The 15,790-nt window shown below is 44.6% G+C and overlaps 2 protein-coding genes across 3 annotated transcripts in view; one reads left to right on the forward strand and one right to left on the reverse strand.

Moving 5' to 3' along the window:
* Positions 1–4,182: 4,182 nt before the first annotated feature.
* On the reverse strand, positions 4,183–6,994 carry LOC118144107 (large ribosomal subunit protein mL51). Its single transcript, XM_035255522.3, has 3 exons — positions 6,183–6,994; positions 5,987–6,097; positions 4,183–5,577 (listed from the first exon to the last, which is right to left on the reverse strand). Exons 1-3 carry the CDS (start codon positions 6,259–6,261, stop codon positions 5,381–5,383), a joined length of 387 nt encoding a protein of 128 aa, XP_035111413.1. The 5' UTR covers positions 6,262–6,994; the 3' UTR covers positions 4,183–5,380.
* Positions 6,995–7,234: 240 nt separating this feature from the next.
* NCAPD2 (non-SMC condensin I complex subunit D2) overlaps positions 7,235–15,790 on the forward strand; it is a 32,971-nt gene continuing 24,415 nt past the window's right edge. For both annotated transcript variants that reach the window (XM_054238052.2, XM_078338705.1), the window contains exons 1-2: positions 7,235–7,307; positions 8,025–8,173. In XM_054238052.2, the coding sequence (XP_054094027.2) occupies positions 8,047–8,173 (127 nt within the window). In that variant the 5' untranslated portion in view covers positions 7,235–7,307; positions 8,025–8,046. The remainder of the gene's footprint in view (positions 7,308–8,024; positions 8,174–15,790) is intronic.

The following is a 15,790-nucleotide window of genomic DNA, read 5'->3' on the forward strand; positions in this document are numbered from 1 at the left end:
CCATCTGCTTCGGCCTCCCTAAGTGCAGGATTACAGGTGTGAGCCACCACCCCCAGCCAATATAAAGATTTTAAAAATAAAAAACATAAGTTATGCCACAGTACACCACTTGCTTCAGTAATAAACAATATTTACAAAGTCCTACTGATGTAAACGCTATCTACTTCTACTGATTTAAGCCAAAATTTTGAGATAACTGTAACGAAAAGGAATGGAAGATGGGAGGTATAAGAAAAGGGGAATTAGGGGTGTGAATTCCCCTTTTCATCACAAGGTGACTAGCTAATACAGGTCACTGGCTCTCTCTTCCAAAATCAAACCTGGCTTATCTATAGAAGCTATAAGAAATCATGAATTTCGAGAACTAACAATAAAACCATAAGAATGTCCTAGAAAAAGACTGAAGGCTATGGTTATGGGTTGAATTATGTCCTCCAAAAATTCAAAGCTTGTGGAAGCCCTAACCCCCAGGTCTCCAGTGAGACCTTATTTGAAAATAGGATTATTGCAGATGTAATTAGTTAAACTGAGGTCAGACTGGAATAGGATGAGCCCCTAATCCATTACGACTGGTGTTCTTATAAAATGGGGCAATTTGGGGCCAGGTGTGGTGGTTTATGCCTGTAATCCAAGCACTTTGGGAGGCCAAGGCATGCGGATCACCTGACCTTGGAGTTCAAGACCAGCCTGGCCAACATAGTGAAACCTCGTCTCTACTGAAAGTACAAAAATTAGCCAGGCGTGGTGGCGGGCGCCTGTAGTCCCAGCTACTCGGGAGGCTGAGGCAGGAGAATCACCTGAACCTGGGAGGCGGAGGTTGCAGTGAGCCAAGATTGCGCCACTGAACTCCAGCCTGGGCAATGGAGCAAGACTCTGTCTCAAAATAAAACAAAAACAAGAACAAACAAAAAAGGGGGAAATTTGGAGACAGATACACACACACAGAAGAATACAGTGAGAACTTGAAAGTAGGGCTCAAGCTAGGAGAGGGCCTGGAACAGATCCATCCTCACAGCCCTCAGAAAGAATCCAACCTGCTGAAACCTCAATTTCCAGACTTCTAGACTCTGAAACTATGAAACAATAAATTTGTGTTGTTTAAGCCACCCTATTTATAGTACTTTCTTTTTTTTTATTCCTTTTTTTTTTGACACTGAATCTCACTGTTGCCCAGGCTAGAGTTCAGTGGCACGATCACAGCTCACTGCAACCTCTGCCTTCCAGATTTAAGCAATTCTCCTGTCTCAGCCTCCTGAGTAGCTGGGATTGGAGGTGCCTACCACCATATGGGCTAATTGATATATTTTTAGTAGAGACAGGTTTTCACCATGTTAGCCAGGCTAGTCTCAAACTCCTGACTTCAAGTGATCCGCACCCCGCTTTGCCTCCCAGCGTGCTGGGATTACAGGCATGAGCCACCATGCCTGGCCATAGTACTTTCTTAGGGCAGACCTAACAAATTAATACTAAGCTATCTTGAACTAGCATATGTGTAAATTACCAAAACAACAAACATACATATATTAGACATGTACATTACACATACGTGTGTAATAGTAAGAATACCAAAGGGAATTGATAATGTGCTAAAGTGTTTTACCTGGTATAGATACTGGTAAGTTAAAGAAACAACAGGAGTGTGAGGTTTTTTTGTTTTTTGTTTTTAAGATGAAGTCTTGCTCTGTGGCAGTGGAGCGGTCTCAACTCGCCACAGCCTCCGCCTCCCAGGTTCTAGCGATTCTCCTGCCTCAGCCTTCCAAGTAGCTGGGATTATAGGCACACACCACCAGCCGGCTAATTATTGTATTTTCAGTAGAGATGGGTTTCATCATGTTGCCCAGTCTGGTCTCAAACTTCTGATCTTAAGTGATCAAGAATGGTTTCATCACCACCTCCCAAAATGCTGGGATCACAGGTCCCCAGCCAGGAGTGGTTTTTTATATGAGTGTTTCTTAGAGTATGAATGTCCCTAAGGAAGAAAAATAGAACATTGTATTTCCAGGAGACTTCAGGTGCAGAAGATGAAGTTAATAATACTCGTCAATTCCTGATGAGCATTTTCACATATCCATGGAAAGACCCTGCCTCTTTTCCTTTGCATATTCCCCTTTTCCCCATTCCACTCCTTCCGCATAGATGACATTCTAAATCACTTGCCAGTTATTTTGTTTGGCAAACATGCATTGTTTCTATCTTTTTGTTGTTGCTGTTTTTGTTTTTTTGAGATGGAGTCTTGCTCTGTCGCCCAGGCTGGGGGGTGCGGTGGCGCGATCTCGGCTCATTTCAACCTCTGCCTCCCGGGTTCAAGTGATTCTCCTGCCTCAGCCTACCAAAGTGCTCTAGTGATTTGCTGACCTTGGCCTCCCAAAGTGCTAGGATTACAAGCATGAACCACCGTGCCTGGCCTCAAGACCTCATTCTAATGCCATCTTTTCAACAAATACCTTTTCTGACTGTCCCCTCAGCAAAAACAAACAAATAAAAACTCTCATGGGACTAATTTTTATCATCCTATTCAAATTCATATTTTGTTTACATAGATATCTCTTTTTTTTAAAATTTTTTCCAGTCTTGCTCCTGCATAAACTGGATGAAGCTGCTGCCAATTTAACCAAGTGGGAGTCCCAGGGCTAATTGTCTGCTGGATGGGATATCTTTATTGGAACAGATTAACATAGCCTCACATTTGTGGTTTGTGACCACTGACTTAGCAAATACATTCTTTTTCTTTTGAGATAGGGTCTCACTTTGTTGCCCAGGCTGAGGTGCAGTGTCAGAGGCTTGGTTCACTGCAGTCTTGACTGCCCAGGCTCAAGCAATCCTTCCCACCCAGCCTCCCGAGTAGTTGAAACTACAGGTACATGCCACCATGCCCGGCTACTTCTTTTTTTTTTTTTGGTAGACAGTATCTCACTATATCGCCCAGACTGATCTCGAATTCCTGGGTTCAACTGATCCTTTCACCTCAGCCTCCCAAAGTGTTGCGATTATAGGCCTTAGCCACCGCGCCTGGCTAACATTCTTTTCTAAATCAAGAGATGGTCAGAAATAGTCCACCAGGGAGGGGGTGATCAACAATATACAGTCATGGTCTTTCATCAGGGCTATGTTTTTTTGTTTGCTTGTTTTGTTGTTGTTGTTGAGACAGAATCTCACTCTGTCACCCAGGCTGGAGTGCGGTGGCACGATCTTCTGCAACCTCTGCCTCTCAGGTTCAAGCGATTCTCCTGCCTCAGCCTCCCAAGTAGCTGGGATTACAGGCGCACACCACCACACCCAGCTAAACTTTTGGATTTTAGTAGAGATGGGTTTTCACCATGTTGCCCAGGCTGGTCTTGAACTCCTGAGCTCAGGCAATCCACCTGCCTCAGCCTCCGAAAGTGTTGGGATTACAGGCGTGAGCCACCGTGCCCTGCCCCATCAGGGTTAGGTTAATTCTGTTCTCTGTCATGATGTAGTCTAAAAAATGTGGACCACTTGCACATTCTGCACAGTATCATATTGGTCCATCATCTTGTAACTTTATATCCTTCAGACATCTTTTAAGTAGAATGAAGACTACTTAGAGGTAGGAACCAACCCTACCTTGGTGATTTTTGTTCCTCCCCAAATCCTTGCACATAATAATTCAGTATTTATTGAAGGAAAATGTTATATACTGTTTCATACCACAAACAAGATTGTTCTGTCCTTGAAAACAAGATCTTTTGTATCTTTGGAGCAGGAAATATTCTATAAATCGCTGCTGACCTATTAATTCCTCTTCACTAACAATTAGATACTCTACCAAGATATGTAGATATCTTCTTCAGGGTGCCTTGCACTTAGCAGAGTCCCAAATATTTTATTTTCTACACTCCAGTATCACCAAATGATGTAAAGTATCACAGCCAATCACACTTCACACCAACCTCTCCATTCTCATGCATAGCTCCTCTCCAACCACCCCTCTGGAAACTGACTTTCCTAAACATTTCCATTAAGACCTAGGATCATGTTTTCATATATACCCATCAATCCATTTATCCAAAACCCACTTGTAATTTAACAGGTACTTTTTATTTTTATTAAAGATGGTGTCTTGCTATGTTCCTAAGGCCAGCCTCCAACTCCTGGTCTTAAGGGATCCTCCCACCTCAGCTGCACAGTAGCTGGGATAGTAAGTGCACACCAACCACCATGCCCTGCAACAAGTATTTATTAATCTAACTTTTACACAGTTTTTGTTTTTTTAAATATAGAGATGGGGTCTTGCTATGTTGCACAGGCTGGTCTTGAACTTCTAGCTTCAGGCAATCCTTATGCCTTGGCCTCCCAAAGTGTTGAGATTACAGGTGTGAGCCACTGCACACAGCCCTAAGTTCACTTTTTTTGAGACAGGGTCTCACCCCAGTTGCACAGGCTGGAATGAAATGGTATGATCTCAGTTCACAGCAAACTGAGATCACATCAAACTCCTGGGCTCAGGTGATCCTCCCACCTCAGCCTCCTGAATAGGTGGTACTACGGGAACGCTGAACCACGCCCAGCTAATTTTTTTGTATTTTTAGGGGTTTTGCCATGCTGCCCAGACTGGTCTCAAATTCCTGGCTCCAAACAATCCTCCCACCTCGGCCTCCCAAAATGCTAGGATTACATGTGGGTACCACTATGTCCAGCTGTAATTTTTAAAAATTACTATTAAAAAAGAACAAAACACATAGATGTCCTAGACTCAACTCAGCTCTACTGATCACAGTCTTTAGGGGCTTGACTAGGCTTTTGCAATGTTAAAACACCCAGACAACTCTGATGACCGGTAAGGCTTAGAATCCCCCATCTCTACCACTCACATGGTACTTAATGCTTCATATTAAAATGGAAAAAACACCTCACACTTTTTTGTTTTTCCTATAGTTTCTACTCAAGAGAAAATCCCTAATGAATATTTTTACAAGAATAATAGAGAAGTATAACTCCATTTTTCTTTTTTCCCCGTCAGGTTTTACATTCAAACTCCATTTTTCTATTATATTTCATTTCAGAGTCGAAGGTCTTTAGAAGCACTATTAACCTAATTGTTATTAGCTTGCAAATAAGCATTATGTCAAAAAGTGCCGCATCAACTTTTCTTTTTTAAAGGCATTATGTATAGCTAGACTGTAAAAGGCAAGTGGTGTGAGGCCCAAACCGAAGACCCTAAAACCTAGGATGAGTCAAGACTTCATAATCTACATAAGTAGAGGCAGCATTAAAGGAAACAAAATTATGTGGCTATCAAATTCCAAAGAAGCCCCATTTAATTACAAAGAGCATACAAAGCCGTTTCCTCATAGGGAAAAGTAGCTTCCCTTCTCCAGGGTAACAGATGAGCCTTTTCCACAATTCTCAGCTTTCTCTTCTATCGATACTTCCCATGTCGGTTAAAGTGTTTGTAGAGATAGCGGATGCGTTTATTAAGGTTGTGCAGGTCATCAGCGAACATCCTATGTCCAACCATTTTCTTCTTTCGGATACAACGTTGCAATTCATTCCCCTTCCAACCTCGAAGCCATACAGGGCCCCTGATCAGTTCTTTGGGGTGCTTTTCAAAGTTTCCTGTGTAACGTGAGAGAACACATTAGATCCAAGACAAGAGGACCCATCCTACACCAGCTAAGCTTTCAACCCACAGTTGCATCTTGCTGAGCAACACCTATAGACAAGACACGTTACAGTAGAGAATCAATAGCAAAGACTCTGGAGCCAGACTGCTTGGGGTTAAAATTCTGACACTGACATTTATTAACTTTGGAAAAACTGAACCGTTCGTTCCTCAGTCTCCTCACTTATGAAGTAAAAATTATATGAAGGCACTCGGAACAGTGCCAAACACAATGTAAACAGCTACATACGTGTTTGCTCTTACTACCAGCACAGTATCACTCTCTACACAGGAGGAAAAGATAGTCGTTACAACGTAATTGTCATTCTGAAATTCTGTACCACGTGGAGGGTCAAGTCTTACCCAGGATCCCGATGTTGTCATACACTCCGAACATGGCCCTCTTCTCGTTCCAACGATCAACCACTTTGGGGGGCGGAAGGGTGAGCCTTATACCCATCAATCTAGGAACATCTGAAGATGGGGAAGGGAGGGAATGATTCTGAGCCGCCTATTATACTGCGAAGCGGTTATCGGCACGTCTACATCAGCCACTTACCGAGAGAGAAGCTTCTGCACGCCAAAGGCGCCCAGTCCACCAGGCGCCGGCCTACCCCGCATAAGAGGCTTCCTGCCATTTCTCTAGTCCCCCCTTCAACAGCACACCAAACAAGCCCAAGAATGAGGACCAAATGTGGCCCTCAAGAAGATGATGACAGGAACTGTCCCCGCGGACTACACAAGTATACTAACGTGAAGGCAGCCATCTTGGGCCTTACCCAGGTAGCTGTGGGCGCAGGGCTCGCCTAGGGCCCGCCCCCCTGGTTCCGGCCAGAGGGGTATGTACCTCCAAAGGGTCCCGCCTCAGTGCTTCCGGCTTTCCTGCCGGAAGTTTTGGAGCGCTGAATTACCTGAGGTCAGCGATTTGTCGCTAAGCTTCCCAAAAACTGAGATTTCAAGAAAAGTCACCCATTCCACTTTCTTTGGCGTCCTTCAACTGTGAAGGATATGAAGTTTGAGAACCTGGAACCCGCCTCCAAAGACCAAGCCCTTTCTCTGTGCCTCACAGCAGTCTTACGCAGTAGCTGTTTTTATTATCCCCATTTTACTAAGGGGAAGGAAATTTGAGACCCTGAAAGTGCCCTGCTGGACGTCACTTAGCGGAGGAGATGGCGAAACCTGGATTAGAGGCGATGCCTTTTAACTCCCAGCGTGGACTTGCCTCCTTTCCTGGAGGTGACTGAATGGTTCAGTATTCCAGGGCCCTACCGTTGCCCAGCCAGGGACGCGACATCTCTGGTCCGCAGAAATACGGCTTCCCCGCCGCGGCAAAGAGGGGCCTTGCGGACAAGGAGGCATTAGCGGGCGAGTAGGGCGTGGGAGCGGGGGCCGGAGCCGGAGCCTTGGCCCGCCCCCAGGCGGCGCTGTGATTGGCCGGCCGCTCCGGCGACCGTCGTGACTGGCCCTCCTGCAGCCGTTGAGATTTGAACTCGGTATTTGTGGCTTTGCCCGCGCGTTGCCATACTCAGAGGCGGGCCTTTTACTCTACCTGCCGAGGATTGGCCGGTTTCTCCGCCAACTTGAAAACTGTCTCGCTGACTGGTGCGTGTTGTGCACTCGTGTTTTTTCCTGTTCATTTAAGCCCCACTGCCGGAGTCAGAAGAGCCGCGGGTGAGATCGCCAGGTAAGATGTGGTGTTGCAGATTGTAAAAGAGTAGGAAAATCGAGTACATGGCTGTGTGACCCGATATTGGGCAATATACACTAGGCAGGGAGGTCTAGTAGGTATATCCTTGGGGCGCAATGTGGGAGAAACTGTAAGTCTGGCAGATCCGCAACGGAAGATGTTAAGCAAATCGCTTAACCTTTCTTACTTCAATTCCCGCTCTGTAAACGCAGTTGTATTATAAATAAATCGTCAGTGTTAATGCTCTTCCCATTCTGGTGCAGGAGGCCCACTAGCCCCTGCTGGGGCACTGTTCTGGCCTCAGATGAGACCAGACCATTCTCTCTGTACTTAAGTGCTTTGCACATAAAAATGGAAATAATACTAACTTTAAAGAACTATGAAGTGACATTAATATGCCACTTCATAGTTCTTTAAACACCTTCCTACTGCTTGATTCGTTTGGTCATCAGAGCAACTTTGTGAAGTAATCAGAGATTTGTCACTCTGTCTTTTACAGATAAGGCCCAGGGGTTTAAGTAACAAGACCAACTGGCAAAGTTGCTACTAGAATTAGTTTCTAGTCCAGGGTCAATCTCACATCCTGTCAGATAATGTTATTAGCTTGCTGTAAGACTAAAAGCCATTACACATATTGGGGGTGGGGAAGTAATAGAACCAGTTATAAAGACAGGTCTTGAATATAGATCCTGACCTTTTGACTGTGGTTTCTAGCCCCGTGAGCCTGTAGGAGAAGATGGCCCCCCAGATGTATGAGTTCCATCTGCCACTATCCCCAGAGGAGTTGTTGAAAAGTGGAGGGGTGAATCAGTATGTTGTGCAAGAGGTACTGTCCATCAAACATCTTCCACCACAGCTTAGAGGTAAGACTCCATAGCTGTCACTGTACCTAGCGCTTCCAAACAACTGTCCCACATGGAGTTGCTACATTGTCATTTCTGTTCCACTACACCAGGAAGCTCCATAAGCTCAAGAAACATATTTTTCCTATTTTGCTGGTTTATCATAACATTTCATGGGTTGCATGAGACAAAAAGTACATTCATTAACTGCCTTTTCTGAATTAGTCAAAAACAATCTTGGTATACATGATTACTCTTTGGGGAAAAGTTTTTTCCATCTTTACCCCTTACCATTTGTTAAAATTAAGTCCTGGTGGATTTAAGAGTTATAGGAAGGGGATCGCGTTTTCAGAATGCCTGGGATGTAACCGAGCTGTCTTTGTAACACCTTCTTAGAGTCTAGATATCTTCCTTCCAAGATGTGCAATTGTGGGTAAAAAAAACTCATAATATATGTGTACCACCGCAACACCAATATATGTACAGTGCGGTCGCCTCCTGAAACCTATAAATGATGAAAAGCACATTTGGTATTATCAGAAAGACCTCATAACATCATTGTACTTGTTGGAAGCAGTTAGGTTCCTTTAGAGGTACATAGATTAAAGACTGTGGAACCAGGCTGCCTGGATTTGAATCCTGGTTCTACCACTCTGACCGTGGTGCCTTGGTTTTCTCATCTGTAAATATAGAGATTATAACCTATTTCATTTGTTATCACCTACAAAAAGAAGAGTTGGTTAATGCAGCAGCTTGACAAGATGGCCCCAGCTTGTCTCCTCTTGGCCTTTCTTTCATGGATGCTAGAAGGCAGCTTCTTATTCTTTCTTAATTTTTTTTTTTTTTGAGTTGGGGGTCTTGCTCTGTCACCCAAGCTGTAGTGCAATGGTGTGATCTCGGCTCACTGCCACCTCTGCCTCCGAGGTTCAAGTGATTCTCCTGCCTCAACCTCCCGAGTAACTAGGATTATAGGTGCCTGCCACCATGCCCAGCTTTTTTTTTTTTTTTTTTTTTGAGACAGAGTCTCACTCTGTCACCAGGGCCAGGCTGGAGCCCAGAAGTGCAATTTCTGCTCACTGCAACCTCCGCCTTCTGGGTTCAAGCAATTCTCCTGCCTCAGCCTCCCTAGGAGCTGGGACTACAGGCCCGCACCACCACGCCCAGCTAATTTTTGTATTTTAGTGGAGATGGGGTTTCACTATGTTGGCCAGGATGGTCTCGATCTCTTGACCTCGTGATCCACCCGCCTCGGCCTCCCAAAGTGCTAGGATTACAGGCTTCAACCTCCCGGGCTCAAGCAGTCCTCCCACCTCAGCCTCCCAAGTAGCTGAGATCACAGACATGAACCAAAGTGCAGAGATTATAGGCCTGAGCCACCATGCCCAGCCAGCCTTTTTTGTTAAAAACACACACATTAGCCTAGGCCTGCACAGGGTCAGGGTCATCAACAAGCTACTAGACGATGGGAATTTTTCAGCTCTATTATATTATTATTATTATTATTATTTTGAGACAGACTCTCTCTTGCCCAGGCTGGAGTGCAGTGGCACAATCTCGGCTTACTGCAACCTCCACGTCCCAAGTTCATGCAGTGCTTCTGCCTCAGCCTCCTGAGTAGCTAGGACTACACATGCGCACTACAGGTGTGCATCACCATGCGCAGCTAACTTCTCTTTTTCCTTTTTTTCCCTGAGATGAAGTTTCACTCTTGTTGCCCAGGCTGTAGTGCAATGGCACGATCTCAGCTCACCAAAACCTCCGCCTCCCGGATTCAAGTGATTCTCCTGCCTCAGCCTCCAGTGTAGCTGGGATCACAGGCAAGTGCCGCCACGCCCGGCTAATTTTGATTTTGAGTAGAGATGGGGTTTCTCCGTGTTGGTCAGGCTGGTCTTGAACTCCCGACCTCAGGTGATCCGCCCACCTCCACCTCCCAAAGTACTGGGATTACAGGTGTGAGCCACTGCACCCCGTCAACTTTTGTATTTTTAGTAGAGATGAGGTTTCACCATATTTGCCAGGCTGGTCTTGAACTCCTGACCTCGTGATCCACCCGTCTCAGCCTCCCAAAGTGCTGGGATTACAGGCGTGAGCCACCACACCCTATTATATTTTTATGACACCACTGTCACATATGTGGTCTCTTGTTTACCAAAATGTTACAGGGCACCGGTAAGAGAAATTAAATTACCCAGACTGGCTAAACTGATCAAGATTATGACCTAGAAGCCTCCTTAAACTTAAGCATATCAACCATTTGGTGAGCAAGGAAGAAGGTAGGGTGTGGAGGTTGGCTGATGGATGGCAAACCAACAGTGTCCACAGATACACTATGTCATGTGGATATACATGTCACCAGTTGAACATGCTGTATACTATGACAAATTATTCTTCAGTTATTATAACGATGCATCATTTTTTTAAACAATCACTTTTTAAGTTCCAGAGTGCATGTACAGGATGTGCAAGTTTGTTACATAGGTAAACATGTGCCGTGGTGGTTTTCTGCACCTTTCAACCCATCACATGTAGTAAGCCCAGCATATATTAGCTATGTTTTCTGTCCCACTATTCCACCCGCTAACAGGCTCCAGTGGTATTGTTACCCTCCCTGTGTCCATTTGATCTCATTGATCAGCCCCACTTATAAGTAAGAACATGCAGTGTTTGGCTTGCTCTTCTAATTTTTATGTTATTTGTAGTAATGAAGTTTTGCCATGTTGCCTAGGCTGGTCTCAAACTCCCGAGCTCAAGCGATTTGCCCGCCTTAGCCTCCCAAAGTGCTGGGATTACAGGCCTGAGCCACTGCACCCAGCCAAGAGTCCTTTTTTTAAAGCAATTGCATTCCTTCGATGATTTTGGTGGTTAGAACCCTGAATACAACTTCTCCTCTAAATAATATAAGATCAAATCATTTAATTCATTTAACAAGTATTTCCTGATCATATGCTGTGTGCCAGGCATTGTTCTAAGCACTGGTAATACGGTAGTAAACAAAACAGACAAAATGACAAAGTTTTTCCTTTTAAGGTTCTCACAAGTAATAAACAAGTAAATATGTGGTGTAACAGGACCCCGTATCCAAGGAGATACATTCCAAGACCCCAATTAAATGCCTGAAACTAGAATAGTACCAAACCCTATATATACTATGTTTTTTCCCCCACCTGCATACCTATAGTAATGTTTAATTTACAAATTAGATACAATAAGAGATCAACAACAATATTAATAAAATAGAACAATTATAACTCTGCCAACATCGCTACTCTTGCACTTTGGGGCCATTATTAAGTAAAATAAAGGTTCCTTAAACGGAAGTCCTGTGACAGTTGATCTGACAAGGTGGCAGCTATTGAGTGATAGGGTAGCATATACAGCCTGGGTATGCTGGACAAAGGGAGGATTCACATCCCAGGCAGGAGGCAGCAGGGCAGCACCAGATTGTATGCTACTCAGAATGGCACACGACTTAAAATTTATGAATTGTTTATCTTTGGAATATTTCTTTTTTGTTTTTGACACAGTCTCGTTTTGTCACCCAGGCTGGATCCAGTGGCGCAATCTCAGCTCACTGCAACCTCCACTTCCAGGGCTCAAGCAATTCTCCTGCCTCACCCTCCCAAGTAGCTGGCACTGTAGGCGAGTGCCACCATGCCCTGCTAATTTTTGGGGGGTTTTTGTTCTATTTTATTTGAGACAGTTTTACTCTTGTCACCCAGGCTGGAGTGCAGTGAGTGGCATGATATTGGCTCACTGCAACCTCCACCTCTGCCAGGTTCAAGCAATTCTCCTGCCTCAGCCTCCCGAGTAGCTGGGATTACAGGCACCTACTACCACACCCCGCTAGTATTTTGTATTTTTTAGTAGAGATGGGGTTTCACCATGTTGGCTAGGCTGGTCTCGAACTCCTGACCTCAGGTGATCTGCCCACCTTGGTCTCCCAAAGTGCTGGGATTATAGGTGTGAGCCACCAGGCCCTGCCAATTTTTTCTATTTTTAGTAGAAATGGGGTTTCACCATGTTGGCCAGACTGGTTTGGAACTGACCTCAGGTGATCCGCCCACCTCGACTTCCCAAAGTGCTGGGATTACAGGTGTGAGCCACCGTGCCCAGCCTGTTTCTGGAATATTTTATTTAATATTTTCAGGCTTGAGATTGACCACAGGTAACTGAAACCTCGGAATCCGAGAACATGGATTGGGGAGGACCATTAGATGGTTGTAAGAGCCAAAGAGAAAAAGCAGACAGTATGGCCAGGCACAGCGGCTCACACCTATAATCCTAGCACTTTGGGAGGCTGAGGCGGGTGGATCATTTGAGCTCAGGAGTTTGAGACCAGCCTGGTCAACATGGTGAAACCCCATCTTCACCAAAATTACAAAAAAGTTAGCTAGGCGTGGTCATGTACAACTGTAGTCTCAGCTACTTGCGAGGCTGAAGTGTGAGAATTGCTTGAGCCCAGGAGGCAGAGGCTGCAGTGAGCCATGATCACACCACTGCACTGCAACCTGGGCCACAGCTAAACCCTGTTTCAAAATTAAAAAATAAAAAGTGTACTGCGAATGGTGGCTCATCCCTATAATCCCAGCCACTTGGGAGGCAGTGGCAGGAGGATTGTTTAAGGCCTGGAGCTCAAGACTAGCCTGGGCAACATAGTCTCTAAAGTTAATTATACAAAGCTTAGTAATAAATAATATAGCCGGGCACAGTGGCTCACGCCTGCAATCCCAGCACTTTGGGAGGCCACGATGGGCAGATCATGAGGTCAAGAGATCAAGACCATCCTGGTCAACATGGTGAAACCATGTCTCTACTAAAAATACAAAAATTAGCTGAGCATGGTGGCATGCACCAGTAGTCCCAGCTACTCGGGAGGCTGAGGCAGGAAAATTGCTTGAACCCGGGAGGCGGAGGTTGCGGTGAGCTGAGATTGTGACGCTGCACTCCAGCCTGGGTAACAAGAGTGAAACTCTGTCTCACAAATAAATAAATAAATAAAATGAAGAAGAAGATAGTAGGGCCTGCCATTTTTATGTTGGATTATCAGAGAAGTCTTGCTGATACGTCACATTTGAGCAGAGACCTTAAGAAAGTAAGGAAATGAACTATGCAGATTGTCAGGGAAGGGCATTCCAAGCAAACAGAAAAGCCCATGCAAAGGCCTTGAGGTGGGCAAATGCCAAAATAGTTGGACCTAGAGTAAGCTAGGAAAAAGAGATTAGGTAGGAAGTGGTACAGATTATTCTAGAACCTTGCTCCTCAAAATGTGGTCCTCAGATCAGCATTGTTAATATTATGATCTCATGATCTGGGAGCTTACTAGAAACACAGGAGAAGTCCCACTTCAAAGCTGCTGAATCAGGAAATCTGTATTTTAAGAAGATCCCCCAGGGAATTTGAGTACAATTATGAGGTTGAGAAGCACTGATCTCTAGAGTCTCATAAATCATGGCAAACTTGAACTTCAGTGTGAATGAACTTCAAAGCCATTGGATTTTGAGCATGGAAGTGACACGGTCTGACATTTTAAAAGATTCACTGTCAACTGGGCGCGGTGGCTCACGCCTGTAATCCCAGCACTTTGGGAGGCCAGGGTGAACGGATCACGAGGTCAGGACCTGCCTAGCCAACATGGTGAAACCCTGTCTCAACTAAAAATACAGAAATTAGCCAGGTGTGGTGACAGTCGCCTGTAATCCCAGCTGCTTAGGAGCTGAGGCAGGAGAATTGTTTGAACCCAGGAGGCGGAAGTTGCAGTGAGCCGAGATTGTGCCATTGCACTCCAGCCTGGGCAGAGACTTTGTCTCAAAACAAAACAAAAAATTCACTGTCTACTGTGTTGAGCAGAGACTATAGGAGGCAAGAGGAGAAGCAGGGAGACTAGTTTAGTGGCTAACACAGTAATACCAAATAGATTGGCCTGGAGGAATAGCAGGGGAAATGGTGATAAAATGTTGCATTTCGGATGTATTTTGAAAGTAGAGCTTACAGGAATACGGGTGGATGGGATTGGATTTGTAGAGTTGGAAAGGAATCTGAAATGAGATGATTACAAGGCTTTTAATTTTTTTGAGACAGTCTTGTTCTGTTGGCTCTGTCATCTGGGCTGGAGAGCAATGACATGATCTTGGCTCACTGTAACCTCTGCCTCCCAGGTTCAAGCAATTTTCATGCCTCAGCCACCTATCTAGGATTATAGGTGTGCACCACCACGCCCAGCTAATGTTGTCCAGGCTAGTCTTGAACTTTTGGCCTTACGTGATCTGCCCTCCTCAGCCTCCCAAAATGCTGGGATTACAGGCCTGAGCCACCACGCCCAACCTTACAAGGCTTTTTGACTTAAGCAACTAGAAGAATGAAGTTACCATTTACTGAAATGGGGTAGAATATGGGAGGAAGAGGTTTAGATTGTTGTTTATGTGAGTGTGGAGTTCAAGGGAGAGGTGTCAGCTAAAAGATACACATTTAGGTTTTAGTACTCAGCACGTAGACAACATTTAAAGCCATGAGATTGGAGTGAGTTTAGATGGAGAAGAGAAGCAGTTTGAAGACCAAGACCTGAGACAGTCCAGCATTTAGAGGTTAGGAAGATGGCAAAGAACCAGTAGAAGAAATTAAGCAGTCAATGAGCAGAAATTGAATCAAGGAGCTAAATGGAAGCCAAATAAATAGAGCATTTCAAAAATGCAAGAGAGGTCAACTGCAAATTAACTATTGGGTTTATTGATGTCATAGTCACTGGTAATCTTGACAAAGCTATTTCATAGGATGCTGGGGGCAAAAGCCTGCTTGGAATAGGTTTTTAAGAAAATGGAATGAGAGAGATTAGAGATGATGAATTTATATAATGTATTTGTTTTAATATGGGCAGCATTACGTGTGTATGTTGAGTAGGAGTGATCATAGAGGGAAAAGCTAATAATGCAGAGGAAGAGGGTGCAGTACCTTTAGTAGGTAAGAGAGTTATGTGATTTGGTACACAGGGAGGAAATGGCTTTACAGGACATGGACCGTTTAGCCACAGTAGGAAGAAAAAAAAAAGGCAGAGTATATGGACACAGATGCAACTAGTGCAGGTAAATATAGAGCTTGGGGCAGTCGAAAGTTCTCTTCTGTCTGCTTCTGTTTCCTCAATAAGAAGGGAAAGCTTTTAACTGAGAGTGAGTTTGGGAGGAAGATCATGGTGTTATGAGCAGAGGATAGGTGTGAAATAATTGCCTAAAAGAAAGTAAATAGACTTGGGTGTGTGAAGGCCCACTTCAGATTAGTAGTCATGAGTTAGTAGTTGGCATGTTTGTGTGTTTTTCTCAGGCCATTTTTATTTGTGTGGTTACATGAATGGAGTAACCAGAAGGTTGATTTAACCTAGATTTGCCAGGTAAGTGTGTGTTGTTGTTGTTAATTAGTGGAATAAGAAGTGTCACAATATCTAACAATAGGGGAATAGTAACTTAATTAAGATAGATACAAGGCCGAGTGTGATGGCACTTCCTGTAGTCCCAGCTACTCCGAAGGCTGGGGCAAGAAGATCATGTGAACCCAGAAGTTTGAGTCTGCAGAAGGCTATGATCCTGCCACTGCACTTCAGCCTGGGCAACACAGCGAAACCCTGTCTCAAAAACAAAATTGTTTGCCAAG

This window comes from Callithrix jacchus, chromosome 9, assembly GCF_049354715.1.
Source record: "Callithrix jacchus isolate 240 chromosome 9, calJac240_pri, whole genome shotgun sequence".
Lineage (NCBI taxonomy): Eukaryota > Metazoa > Chordata > Mammalia > Primates > Cebidae > Callithrix > Callithrix jacchus.